Genomic DNA, 13741 nt, shown 5'->3' on the forward strand with positions numbered 1-13741 from the left:
TTTTCTTTGTCATTTGCTATATATGGGTGAGTGTATATGTGTGAGAAAAATATTACTTACCCAGAAATAGCCCTGAGGTAAGGAGGTACTGGCTGCAGAGAAGCCCAGCAGTGCGCAGTGAACAGGATTGTGCAGGGCAGCTTCAAGCTATAAAATGCAAAAGGGAATTAATTATTGTACAGCGTCGTATATATGTAACCACATCTGGCTTAACACCTTTCCGTTCACAACTCCAGGGTAACGCCGCTCTGTCTTTTCTACTTTTTTGGGGGGTTTTCTTTTTTTTTATCTAATTAAACTTCTTATCCAAGCTTGCTCTTTGGTTTTAGAAGTTTGAACCTTTCCTTACAGTAGTGCAGCTGTATCTTCATTTTTTTTTTTTTTTTTTGCCATCCTCTGTGAAATACTCGGGTGAATAAAAACCCCGGTTTGAAGCACCAGCTGCTTAGGGTATTAAACCTACTCAAAAGAGAGTGAAACTTTTCAGAGAATATAACAACTGCGGACCGTCTGTGCCCAATCAAGTCGTGTTTTATGAGACGAGTACGAGCACTAGTTCTGAAATAGAAATGTGCATTGATTGATCGGTAAACACACAAACCCTTGCATTGTTTTTATTGTTATATAACAGGGGTGTCAAACTCATTTTGGTTCAGTTCCATATTTAGCCCAATTTGATCTCAAGCGGGCCAGACCAGTAGAATAATGACCTAATAACCTATAAATAATGACAAATCCAAGTTTTTCATTTTGTTTTAATACAAAAAAACCCCAATTAAATTATGAAAATATTTACATTTTACATATTTTACAAAAAAAAAGATGTGAATAACCTGAAAAAACAGAAATTTCATTTGAAAAATTTGTGCAATTTCAACAATATTATGCTTCAACTTATTATTTATACATGTACATTTACACACAGTGTTACATAAACATTTGGTAACAGGTAAAATATTGTTAAAATTTTGGAGTTTGGAACTAAAATTTGAACAATTTCTACAATATTTCATCTCTTATTATTATTATTATTTTTTTTTTTTTCTTTATTTCAAATTATACACTTACACAAACATGTACCCATACACAGGGAACTACACAGACACAACATATACAAACAAACCATACAACAAACGTACCAATACCCCCCCAAAAAAAGAAAAAAAAAAAAATTCTTCTTCTTCTTCTTCTTATTATTAACATAACTCCAGATCACAGTGGATCCATAAATGCACCAAACATTTAAGAACAGGCAGAATATTGTTCAAATTGCACATTTTGGGTTGTTCATCGTTTTTATTTATGTATTTATTTGCATTTTATTGTGAAAGAATAGTTTTGTAAATGTAAATATTTTCACAGTGTAATCTTATTTTTTTCACTTAAATTTTTTCACAAAGAAAATTTGTCGTCATTATTTATGGGTTATTGTGTTGTTATTTTTACTGGAGATCACATTGGTCTGTACGTGGAACCTGAACCAAAAGAATTTGGACAACCTGGACTGTTCAGGTTCATTTTTGCACTTTCATCCTGCAGGGCCGCAATGGAACCTTTGGCGGGCCAGATTTGGCCCCCGGGCCGCATGTTTGACACCTGTGTTATATAACCTTGAAGGGTTAAATTTCAGATTGATGTTGATTTGGAGTTAAACTGTGGAATGAGGCCAGCATGGATTTAAGAATGTGTAGCTCATTTTGATGTCTAAAAAAAATGATACGTAGGGCAATTTTTGAAGGATACAATTGTTAAGATCTAATAAGTAATAAGTAAATAATTTATTTTCCACTCTACATTAAATTACCATTAATTTGGTTATGTTTTCTATTTTTCTGGTTTAGTTTAACTTTTTATGTTTTTGCTTGTTTGTTTGGTTGTATGCATTGTTGTTTTTTTTCTTTTTCCTATATTGAGTGCTGGGTAGCTTAAATTGTTATGTAGGACAGGCATTAACCCTTTCATGCATGAATTGTGGGAGAACCTGAGTCAAGATTTATTTTTTGAGTGTTTTTATTCCTCCTTAGCCATGAAAAAAACAATGTGATCGAGGGTTTTTTTTTCTATGGAGTTACAAAAATATCCATGCATTTAATTTTTGAAGTAAAGAAACGTGTTTAAAACCAAATATCAGAAAGTGATATGAAAACAATGAAATAAAAACATTTTTAATGCTGCCAATCTGATGTCTTCTCACATTTTAACATATTCTAATGCTAGTAATTACTCACTTCGTGGAGATAATATGCAAAAAAAAAAACTTTTTGTCTAACAAATAATTGATTTAGACTCAAACATGTCACATCAGATCAGGTTTATCAAGAACAGCACAGTTACAGAAATGATATGAATGTCAGTGTATGGGATGATACATAAGTGTCCATTGTGTTGGCTGATATGGAACTAAAACAACAAAACCCATGAATATACAAGAGAACAGCTGGAGAATAACTGTCCACTGGAGTGACCTATGCATGAAAGGGTTCATATAAACATTCTGCTTCTGCCTGGGCCTTTTCAGCCACTAACCCAGTGCTTCCCATCCTTTTTGGGCTCCTGACCCTATTTTAACATCACAAATTTCTGGCGAACCCAGACATTCAAAACGGAGACTTTTTTTGCTAAAATTAATTTGTTTTTGATCATGTAATAGTTTGCTATAATATGTTGTAAATAAATGTTAATTTTAGAGGACATTTAGTCTATATAATGTGTATTATTCTGGATGGAGGCAGTAAAGCCAGGTGTAGATTACTGCACAAAGTGAGAATTTGATTTTCCTTGGTCAGGATATGTACAGTCAGTCCAGCTTGGATTTACAAGGCTGACAATTAATACTGAACAAACAAGAACTGAAACTATGAATTATGAAAGAGCTGCAGCATCTGAAACTGACCACAATGAACATTTGACAGATAAACAGAACCACAGTGCTGCAGTTTCAGACTCAGTTTGTCATGTCTTTTATGGATTGGGATTGTCTCTGTCAACTCACCATATATTTTTTATTAGTAAGTTTTTATTTTTTATCAGTTACTAGAAATTTCAGGCGACCCCATTTCAATTCCAAGCGACCCCACCCCAAGGTTGAAAAACACTGCACTAACCTGTTGGTAATGTTTGTAGTGTTGACACTGGTTGTATGTGATGACTGATTAAAGAATTTCATCATCATCATGTACTACAGCGCTTAATGTTCCACTGATTTATTCATTTATCTTTATATATATATATATATATATTTTATTTTTTACTGATTTACTGATTTTTTACTGATTTATTTTTTTGCTGATTTTTACAGATTTTTTACTCATTGACTGAATTTCGTTGTACTTGTACAGTGACTATAAAGAGATTCTGATTCTGATTTATTAAAGGCAAACACAGGTTCTCGTTTTGTTGTAGCGTCTTGCGAACGTGAATGAATGACTAATCCACATATGTACCAATCTTCCATTTTCTTACTTGTCTGAATGTATGATTCCACCGTTGCCTGTGCTGTGTACTCGTAAAAATTTAAATCAACCTGGAGATAACACAAGGCTATAGAGGAGTGTGAAGTCGTCAGCTGAAAGAGTGGTCTAAATAATTCTGACTAATAAAACAGCCTCTAAAAGCGAGAGGGGAAATATGCCTTAACATGAAACAGATTTGTTTGCCTGAAACGAAAATGATGGAGGCTGACATTTACATTATAGAGTCCGTGGCTGATAGTGTGTCAAACCCCCTGTGGTGAAAGCTGCTCTTCTAACCAGCAGTATGTCTAGTAGGAAGTGATTATTATCTTGCAGTATGACCGCTAAGGGTGGGCCATGTGACAGACGGAAAAGCTAATTGTGTGTTGCCGGGCTGGTGGGGGATGAAAGTCAGTCAGTAGTGGGTTGGAGGGAGTATACGGAGGGTCATCCATGAGAGCTGCGCGTCTTTAACTGTCATCCTCTGCGGCAGCCGGCATCAATCAAAGGTAATTTATTGCCCACGCCGACCAGGACCCTCCCCTTTTGTCTCTTGCAGAGTGTGTTTGTAAACACTCCAAAAAAAAAAAAAAAAATGCTCTGGTCAGACTCATGCTCTCCCCATCTGGACTGTAAGGCTATTTCTCCAGCGCCGCCACCCCACACTGTAAAAAAAAAATCTGTAATTTAACAGAATTTTTACCGTTTATTTTCCAGATTTTTCCTGTATTTTTAAGAAACAGGAAAATATCAATGAAATGACAAAAACAGACTGTGATTTTACACGTCAAATGTAAAATAACACGAAAAAAATGTAACTGAATAACCGTGAAATTTCCATTTTTTAAAAGATTTTTTTTTTTCACAGAAAAATACAGTTAAAATACATTTGCAAATGTGTCGTAGTTTCACAAATATTTATTGTCTATTTATGAGATTAAACTGTTCATTTAAAGTTCAATATTGTAAAAAAATAAGCCGAGATAAAATTACTGACAATTAACCGTAAAAGAAGTATTTGTTCTGTGAGTTTAACAAGACTTGTTTATTAATTGACAAATATCGTGTGTAATTACGGGAGGTTTCACAGCAAAAATGTTGAATAAATGTATTTTTGTGAATGTATAACATGTGTAAGCACTGATAAACTGTCCAAATAAAGTTTTTATCAGTGGATTGGACAACTGAGTTTCATTGAAAATTATACATATATATATATATATATATGTTTATAGTGACTAAAATTTACTTAGGGGGTCAAATGAGTGGCCATTTTTGTAAAAAAAAAAAAAAAAAGTTGTCATAAATACATAGAACTGTGTTGAAATAATGCTAATCCATTTGTGCACAGACTACTGATATTATTTGACAGTGGAAGCTCTATTTTCAGAAATATTGGATTTGGAATAAAACGTCTATGTGAAAACTTTTGCTGGTGGACGGATGTGACATTACCCATGATGCTCTGGTCAGTACCAGTACTTTATTAGTAATAAACTTATAGACTTACTATTGCTAATTCTCCTCTTATTCATAAATGTTAGTGTTGTGGATCTAAAACAATAACAGCTGACACAAAAACACTAAATGTGTCAGTGGACGGATGTGACATGGTTGTTGTGGATCCCATCATACTGATGCTCTGCAGCCATGTCACCGTTTACACTAATGATCCCTGTGCAAAAACTAGGATCACAATTATTTATTGTATAGTTTATCATCAGACTAAAGAGTAAATAACAATATAGAATTGTTATTTCTGTATAAAAATGCTTATTATTAGAAAACTGTTGATTTAAAAAGTGACGTGTGCCATTCTTAATGTATGTGTTGGTGTAACATAAGCAGGATGGATCAGCACCATACTCCAGATTGAACCTGTGAAAATAAAACGTGATATGTAGGATAGAATCTGGTAAGAAAAATTGGGGAATCTTAAAGAATAGAATATTTGTTTTTCAGGTAAATTCAGTTCAAATATAACTTGGCCATTTATGACATGAAAATCTAGCATTAACTGTGATGAAACTGGACATTTTTGAGCTGAAAACATAGTTCATATGAGCACCAACATGTTGAACAGAACTGAAATCCTGTACATTTGCAGAACTTGCATTTACCAACACAAAGTTCCTTTGGGGATTCACTTATGTAGATTTCTTTTGAACAAAGACAGAACTAAAACCTCTAAGCAAATTTTAGCCATTATATATATTTATCGGTAATTTGATTGTTTTAATACATGTAAATATTCTTTATTAAACATTAAAAAGTCAAAAAAAAAAAAAAAATCTCATGTAAAGTTAGGGCAAAAAACTGTATTTTAATTATAGAAAATTACTGTATTTTTATGAGATGGTTATTTTCCGTTATTTAACAGTATTTTTTTTTGCACCCTTGCTGCCAGAATAATATCTTTTTTTTTTCTTTTTTTTTTACAGTGCACTCCGGTCCCTGTCTATTCAAATCCAACATGAAGATGCATGGCTCCTCCTCTATCTATCAATCTCTCAGGCCCACTTTCCTTTTTTTTTTTTTCTTTTTTCTGTGCTTTCCCTCTTGTCTCTGTCTGTCTTTTATCTCTCTCTCCCTCCTCCCCTTTTGATTTCGCTCCGTCAAGTCCAGTGAACGGTTTTTTGATAGGTAATTAAGCGGCGGCCAAAATATGTGCCTGTATGGAATCCCTGTGGTGAAAAAGAGACACTGGCGGTGGACCAGAGGGACCGACACGCTATAGCGGATGGTCCTAGTAGTTCGATGGAGGTGGATTTTATCAGTCGCGTAAGAGTGGCAAGCATCGTAGGCCAATCTTCACAGGGCTAGATTGCTTTGTATGTTAGTACTCTCCAGAGTCAGTCTGGCAGCACTAGTGGGATTTAGTCAGCTCCCAACACAACCTTCTAAGATATTCAAAGAAGAAAAAAGGAGTTCAAAATGTGCACTGGGACCATTCTAATAAAGAGCTGATGTGTAAATGAAGAGGCTCGCTCCTTAATGAAATATCTAGAATTCAAGCGTAAAATAAATAAAAAATGACGACACCTACTCTTATAAAACAACTGGGTGCACAAAGACAAAACTTCATCTCGGAGAACTGCACAAATGCACAAGTAATTAGCTGTATTATGTGTAAAATGTTATACCGCACTTACGTCTGCAAAGGACAATTATCGGAATTCACATTAACAATGCAGCAATTAGCATGAGACACATTTCCTCTATTGGAATTCACAATGAAACCTTTCTTCTGTTACTGCAACGTTTTATATGTGAATGTCTCCAAAGCAGGGGTCTCTAACTCATTTTCTATCAGGGGCCACATTCAGCCCGATCTGATCTGCAGTGGGCCGGACCAGTAAAATAATAACAGAATAACCTAGAAATAATGACAACACCAAATTTTTGTCTGTGTTTTGGTGCAAAAAAAACTATTAAATTATGAAAATACTGACTTTTATAAACTATCCAAAAAAAAAAAAAAAAAAAAAAACCCTGAAAAAACTGAAATTTAAATAAAAAAAACTTAAGAAAATTTAGTGCAATTTTAACAATATTCTGCCCCAACTTAAAATTTCTCCATGTGCATTATGGATCGGATCTACAAAGACACTAAACACTGAGGAACAGGCAGAAAATAGTTCAAATTGTGCTGAATTTTCTTTAGACATTTCAGGTTGTTCATATTTGTTCAGGTTATTCACATTTTATTGTTACAGGATAGTTCGTAAATGTAAATCTTTCCATAATTTAATGTTATTTTTTTGCGCAAAAAAAAAAAAAAAAAAATTGAAGTTGTTAATTCTAGATTTTTTTGCTTAACTCAAGATTTTTTGCTAAATTTGAGGGTTTTTTTTTGCTTAATTGAAATTTTTTTTACTTAATTGAAGATTTTTTTTTTTTTTAACTTAACTCAAGATATTTTTGGCTTAATTAAAGTTTTTTTTTTTACTTAATTGAAGATTTTTTTTGGCTTGATTGAAGATTTTTTTTTACTTAATTGAAGATTTTTTTTTTTGCTTAATTGAAGATTTTTTTTTTACGTAATTGAAGTTTTTTTTTTTGCTTAATTCAATTAAAATAGAGAAAAAAATGAAGTTGTTAATTCTAGATTTTTTTTGCTTAATTCAATTTTTTTTTTACTTAATTGAAGATTTTTTTTGCTTAAGTCAAGATTTTTTGTTAAATTTGAGATTTTTTTGGCTTAATTCAAGATTTTTTTTTACTTAACTGAAGATTTTTTTTTGCCTTAATTCAAGATTTTTTTTACTTAATCGAAGATTTTTTTGGCTTAATTCAAGATTTTTTTGTTACTTAATTGAAGATTTGAGACCCCTGCTCTAAAGGCTTGTACAGATACCTACAGATCACAGACATCACAACTTCTTTAAACAGTCAACAGAAAGAGCCTGGGTGGCCATAAAAACAAAGCCTGCCAGATCATTTCTACCTGTGAATGTGCAAATGATATTGACGTGCACCAAGGAAATCTGGGTCTTCGGCAATGACGAGTGGCGATCTCAATGCTAATAAGGTATCAGGGAGGAACCTTATAAAAATCAAGGAACAGGCAGAAAATAGTTCAAATTGTGCTGAATTTTCTTTAGACATTTCAGGTTGTTCATATTTGTTCAGGTTATTCACATTTTATTGTTACAGGATAGTTCGTAAATGTAAATCTCTCCATAATTTAATGTTATTAAGAAAAAAAAATTAAAGTTGTTAATTCTAGATTTTTTTTTGCTTAATTCAAGATTTTTTTTACTTAACTGAAGATTTTCTTTTGACTTAATTCAAGATTTTTTTTTATTTAATCGAAGATTTTTTTTTTTTTTTGCTTAATTCAAGATTTTTTTTTGCTAAATTTGAGATATTTTTGTCCTTAATTGAAGATTTTTTTTTTTTTTTACTTAATTGAAGATTTATTTTTTTTTTTTGCTTAATTGAAGATTTTTTTGTTTACTTAATTGAAGATTTTTTTTGGCTTAATTCATGATTTTTTTTTTTTTTTTACTTAATTGAAGATTTTTTTTTGCTTAATTCAAGATTTTTTTCCTTGATTCAAGCACATATTTTTTTGCTTAAGTCAATTAAAACAAAGAAAAAAATGGAAGTTGTTAATTCTAGAGGTTTTTTTTGACTTAATTCAATTTTTTTTACTTAATTGAAGATTTTTTTTGGCTTAATTCATTTTTTTTTTACTTAATTGAAGATTTTTTTTTTTTGCTAAACTTAAGATTTTTTGCTTAATTCAAGATTTTTTTTTAATCAATTTAAGATTTTTTTGGCTTAATCCAAGATTTTTTTTGACTTAATTGAAGATTTTTTTTGGCTTAATCCAAGATTTTTTTTTACTTAATTGAAGATTTTTTTGGTTTAATTCAAGATTTTTTTGTTACTTAATTGAAGATTTGAGACCCCTGCTCTAAAGGCTTGTACAGATACCCACAGATCACAGATAGATCGTGCTCCCTTTAAAGAGTAGATATGATCAATACAGTAAACCACTGGTCCACTTATTGAACTTCTTTAAACAGTCAACAGAAAGAGCCTGGGTGGCCATAAAAACAAAGCCTGCCAGATCATTTCTACCTGTGAATGTGCAAATGATATTGACGTGCACCAAGGAAATCTGGGTCTTCGGCAATGACGAGTGGCGATCTCAATGCTAATAAGGTATCAGGGAGGAACCTTATAAAAATCAAGGAACAGGCAGAAAATAGTTCAAATTGTGCTGAATTTTCTTTAGACATTTCAGGTTGTTCATATTTGTTCAGGTTATTCACATTTTATTGTTACAGGATAGTTCGTAAATGTAAATCTCTCCATAATTTAATGTTATTAAGAAAAAAAAAATTAAAGTTGTTAATTCTAGATTTTTTTTTGCTTAATTCAAGATTTTTTTTACTTAACTGAAGATTTTCTTTTGACTTAATTCAAGATTTTTTTTTATTTAATCGAAGATTTATTTTTTTTTTGCTTAATTCAAGATTTTTTTTTGCTAAATTTGAGATATTTTTGTGCTTAATTGAAGATTTTTTTTTTTTTACTTAATTGAAGATTTTTTTTTTTTTTGCTTAATTGAAGATTTTTTTGTTTACTTAATTGAAGATTTTTTTTGGCTTAATTCATGATTTTTTTTTTTTTTTTACTTAATTCAAGATTTTTTTTTTGCTTAATTCAAGATTTTTTTTTGCTAAATTTGAGATATTTTTGTGCTTAATTGAAGATTTTTTTTTTTTTACTTAATTGAAGATTTTTTTTTTTTTTTGCTTAATTGAAGATTTTTTTGTTTACTTAATTGAAGATTTTTTTTGGCTTAATTCATGATTTTTTTTTTTTTTTTTTACTTAATTCAAGATTTTTTTTTTGCTTAATTCAAGATTTTTTTCCTTGATTCAAGCACATATTTTTTTGCTTAAGTCAATTAAAACAAAGAAAAAAATGGAAGTTGTTAATTCTAGAGGTTTTTTTTGACTTAATTCAATTTTTTTTACTTAATTGAAGATATTTTTTGGCTTAATTCATTTTTTTTTTTACTTAATTGAAGATTTTTTTTTTTGCTAAACTTAAGATTTTTTGCGTAATTCAAGATTTTTTTTAAATCAATTTAAGATTTTTTTGGCTTAATCCAAGATTTTTTTTGACTTAATTGAAGATTTTTTTTGGCTTAATCCAAGATTTTTTTTTACTTAATTGAAGATTTTTTTGGTTTAATTCAAGATTTTTTTGTTACTTAATTGAAGATTTGAGACCCCTGCTCTAAAGGCTTGTACAGATACCCACAGATCACAGATAGATTGTGCTCCCTTTAAAGAGTAGATATGATCAATACAGTAAACCACTGGTCCACTTATTGAACTTCTTTAAACAGTCAACAGAAAGAGCCTGGGTGGCCATAAAAACAAAGCCTGCCAGATCATTTCTACCTGTGAATGTGCAAATGATATTGACGTGCACCAAGGAAATCTGGGTCTTCGGCAATGACGAGTGGCGATCTCAATGCTAATAAGGTATCAGGGAGGAACCTTATAAAAATCAATAGATTCCCAGCTTTCTCCAAGTCAATTGTCGGGTCCGTTTTATAGCACGGTTTGTTGATAGTGTCTGTGGAGCTGCAGGTCTACAGTTGAGAAGCTGAGGCAAATTCCCAAGTGAGGAGGCACGATGAGAGAGGAAGGTGAGACCGTCAGCAGGATGAGGGAGGTTTGATGGAGGACTTTGGGGAGAGTGGGGAGGAAAAGGGAGGAAATGGGCAGGTGAGCTAATTAAAGCGAGATTTGTTGATGTGATGAGGGGGCGGCCTCCCAGCTGCTGGGTACCGATGACCCAACGGTCGACAGAGAGTCCGCCCCACCCATTACCCCAAGAGGGCGCCAGCCCATATGCTGGTTCCAGGTGGCAACGGTTAGCAGAGGAGCATCCGCTGCTTTTCTAGAAGATAAATGTAGAATTTGTGTAATTACACCGATTCCTGCAGAACAGAATGGATGGGATTACTTATTGCGGCTGTCTTTTACAGTGATGAAAGTGAGGAAAGAAAAAAAAAAAAAAATTGAACTTTTCTGAGCATTTCATTCTGCATGTTCTTAGGTGCATTCTGGTGCACTTTGGGAACAAAAACCTGTAAAGCGTTAAGGTTCAAAATTAAAGCTCTACCGTATGATGTGGCATGTTTACACTTTTCTTTTGTCATCTGAAAATGCTCCTAATAAGTGTGTGTCAAACTAAAATGTACAAGAAATCCACCAGGTATTGAAACTCAAAAATGTTTAATTCTCATATATTTCTGATAAAAGTCTGACCAATCATTTTATTCGGTCCGAATAAAATAATTGGCTGAACCTGGCTGAGCCTCCTGTCAATCATCCATTAAGGCCGTCCAGCATCCGATTCATTATCGTCGTCTCCGCATCTGATATGTGTCCCTCTGAGTCTGACGCTTCACTGGCGCTGCTCCTCCTGTCACTGAACAGTCTACTGTCTAAGAATGTGTTTGGATAGAACTGATATGCACATGTGGACGGAAAAAATGGATTCATGAACAGAAACAACAACTAAGGGGAACAAACAGGAGTCCAATGAAGGAAGGATGGAGATAAAAGTCCAGAAGTCAGCTGTACTGGACTGAACAGACAGGTCTGCATAAAGCTCAGCTTTTATGACCGTGGGACTCAAACACGTACATGTACACGGTGTCACACAGTGTAGGATTATGCAGGATGATAAACGTATGGACTATGAAACCTCAAATGTCCACGGAAAGTTCCCGGAGGCCACGTGTTCACAATGCGCGCACCTGTCGCCTGGACACTTCATCCCCATGGTGCAGTGAAGACACTGACCCAGTTCTGCGCAGACCACACCCTTAAATACAGACCACACCCTTAAATACAGACCAGACCCTAAAATACAGACCACACCCTTAAATACAGACCACACCCTTAAATACAGACCACACCCTAAAATACAGACCACACCCTTAAATACAGACCACACCCTTAAATACAGACCAGACCCTAAAACACAGACCACACCCTTAAATACAGACCACACCCTTAAATACAGACCAGACCCTAAAATACAGACCACACCCTTAAATACAGACCACACCCTTAAATACAGACCAGACCCTAAAACACAGACCACACCCTTAAATACAGACCACACCCTCAAACACAGACCACACCCTTAAATACAGACCACACCCTTAAATACAGACCAGACCCTAAAATACAGACCAGACCCTAAAACACAGACCACACCCTTAAATACAGACCACACCCTTAAATACAGACCACACCCTTAAATACAGACCAGTCCCTAAAACACAGACCACACCCTTAAATACAGACCACACCCTTAAATACAGACCAGACCCTTAAATACAGACCAGACCCTAAAACACAGACCACACCCTTAAATACAGACCAGACCCTAAAACACAGACCACACCCTTAAATACAAACCAGACCCTTAAATACAGACCAGACCCTAAAACACAGACCACACCCTTAAATACAGACCAGACCCTAAAACACAGACCACACCCTTAAATACAGACCACACCCTTAAATATACACCAGACCCTTAAATACAGGGTCTACTGATGGAACAGGAGCCCAGCAGGTGGATGATGTGTCTGATGACTGAGGGAGGGGTCCACGGACACACCGAAGCGGACCGGACCTCCACCTCCGCCTCCGCCTCCGCCGTGCGCATCAGGTGAGAGAAGGGGAGCATAAGAGCTCAGGCAGGGGGAAGTGGGCGGGGCTTTGGAGGGAGGCGGGTTGTTCATGTTCAGACTTTTACTAAGTGCTGTGAGAAATGCCACATCAGTTTGTATAGCTTTAATGAAAAAATACATCTCACACAGGAGGTAAAAACACTGGCGGTAAAATACTCAAAGCGAATCCGCCATCTTGTCTCCAGAGATGCGAAACGGACCACGTGTCATCAACGGACCAATCAGAGCCATCGATACAAGTTCCGCGTTGTAAACCAGCATCTCATTGGTCGAGACGAATGGAGAAAAAAGCAATATGGCCCCGCTCATGAAACGGACCCAGATAAACATGATTTACACTTTTCGGAGCGATTTATGTGTAATTTTCCGGCTGAAACGTTGCCAAACCAGACGGAAATGATCCGGACACGTTTAATTTACCGGCCATGGCTCAGATGGTAGAGTGGGTCGTCCAATAACCGGAGGGTTGGTGGTTCCAATCCCACTCTGTCCCAGTCATGTGCTGTTGTGTCCTTGGGCAAGACACTTCACCCTCCTTGCCTCCAGTGCTGCTACTCACACTGGTGTATGAATGTGAGTGAATGTTCGGTGGTGGTGGGAGGGGCCGTAGGTGCAGATTGGCAGCCACGCTTCTGTCAGTCTGCCCCCCCCCCCCCCAGGGCAGCTGTGGATACAGATGTAGTTTACCACCACCAGAGTGAGAATGTGAGAGCGAAAGAATAATGGATCCCACCTCTTCAGATCATCATTCGAAAACTGTCTGTTCAACCTCATCCACTCTCATCTACCTTCTCTTGTGTGTTTTCTTTTGTCCATATTTGTCTCTGTATTTGTTCTTTGATTACCATTTAGTATTAACTCTGTATCTGTCTACCCGTTCGATGTATGTTTGTCCCTTGGCTGTTTCTTGTAAAGTGTCTTTGAGTACTTAGAAAAGCGCTATATAAAACCGATGTATTACACTGGTCAACAACAATTTATTGTTTAAGTTTTTTGAGCTGATTTAGGATCATTTTGGTGTGCTGAATCCAAAAATCACATTCAT

General features: G+C 34.7%; 1 protein-coding gene across 3 annotated transcripts in view; it reads right to left on the reverse strand.

The window, feature by feature from the left end:
* The window catches only part of arhgef10la (Rho guanine nucleotide exchange factor (GEF) 10-like a), a 253242-nt gene that overhangs the window by 69807 nt on the left and 169694 nt on the right, over window positions 1-13741 (reverse strand). For all 3 annotated transcript variants that reach the window (XM_030134274.1, XM_030134275.1, XM_030134273.1), the window contains one exon: window positions 61-147. In XM_030134274.1, coding sequence (XP_029990134.1) covers window positions 61-147 — 87 coding nt within the window. The remainder of the gene's footprint in view (window positions 1-60; window positions 148-13741) is intronic.

The sequence above is a fragment of the Sphaeramia orbicularis genome, chromosome 5 (genome assembly GCF_902148855.1).
Source record: "Sphaeramia orbicularis chromosome 5, fSphaOr1.1, whole genome shotgun sequence".
Taxonomy (NCBI): Eukaryota; Metazoa; Chordata; class Actinopteri; order Kurtiformes; family Apogonidae; genus Sphaeramia; species Sphaeramia orbicularis.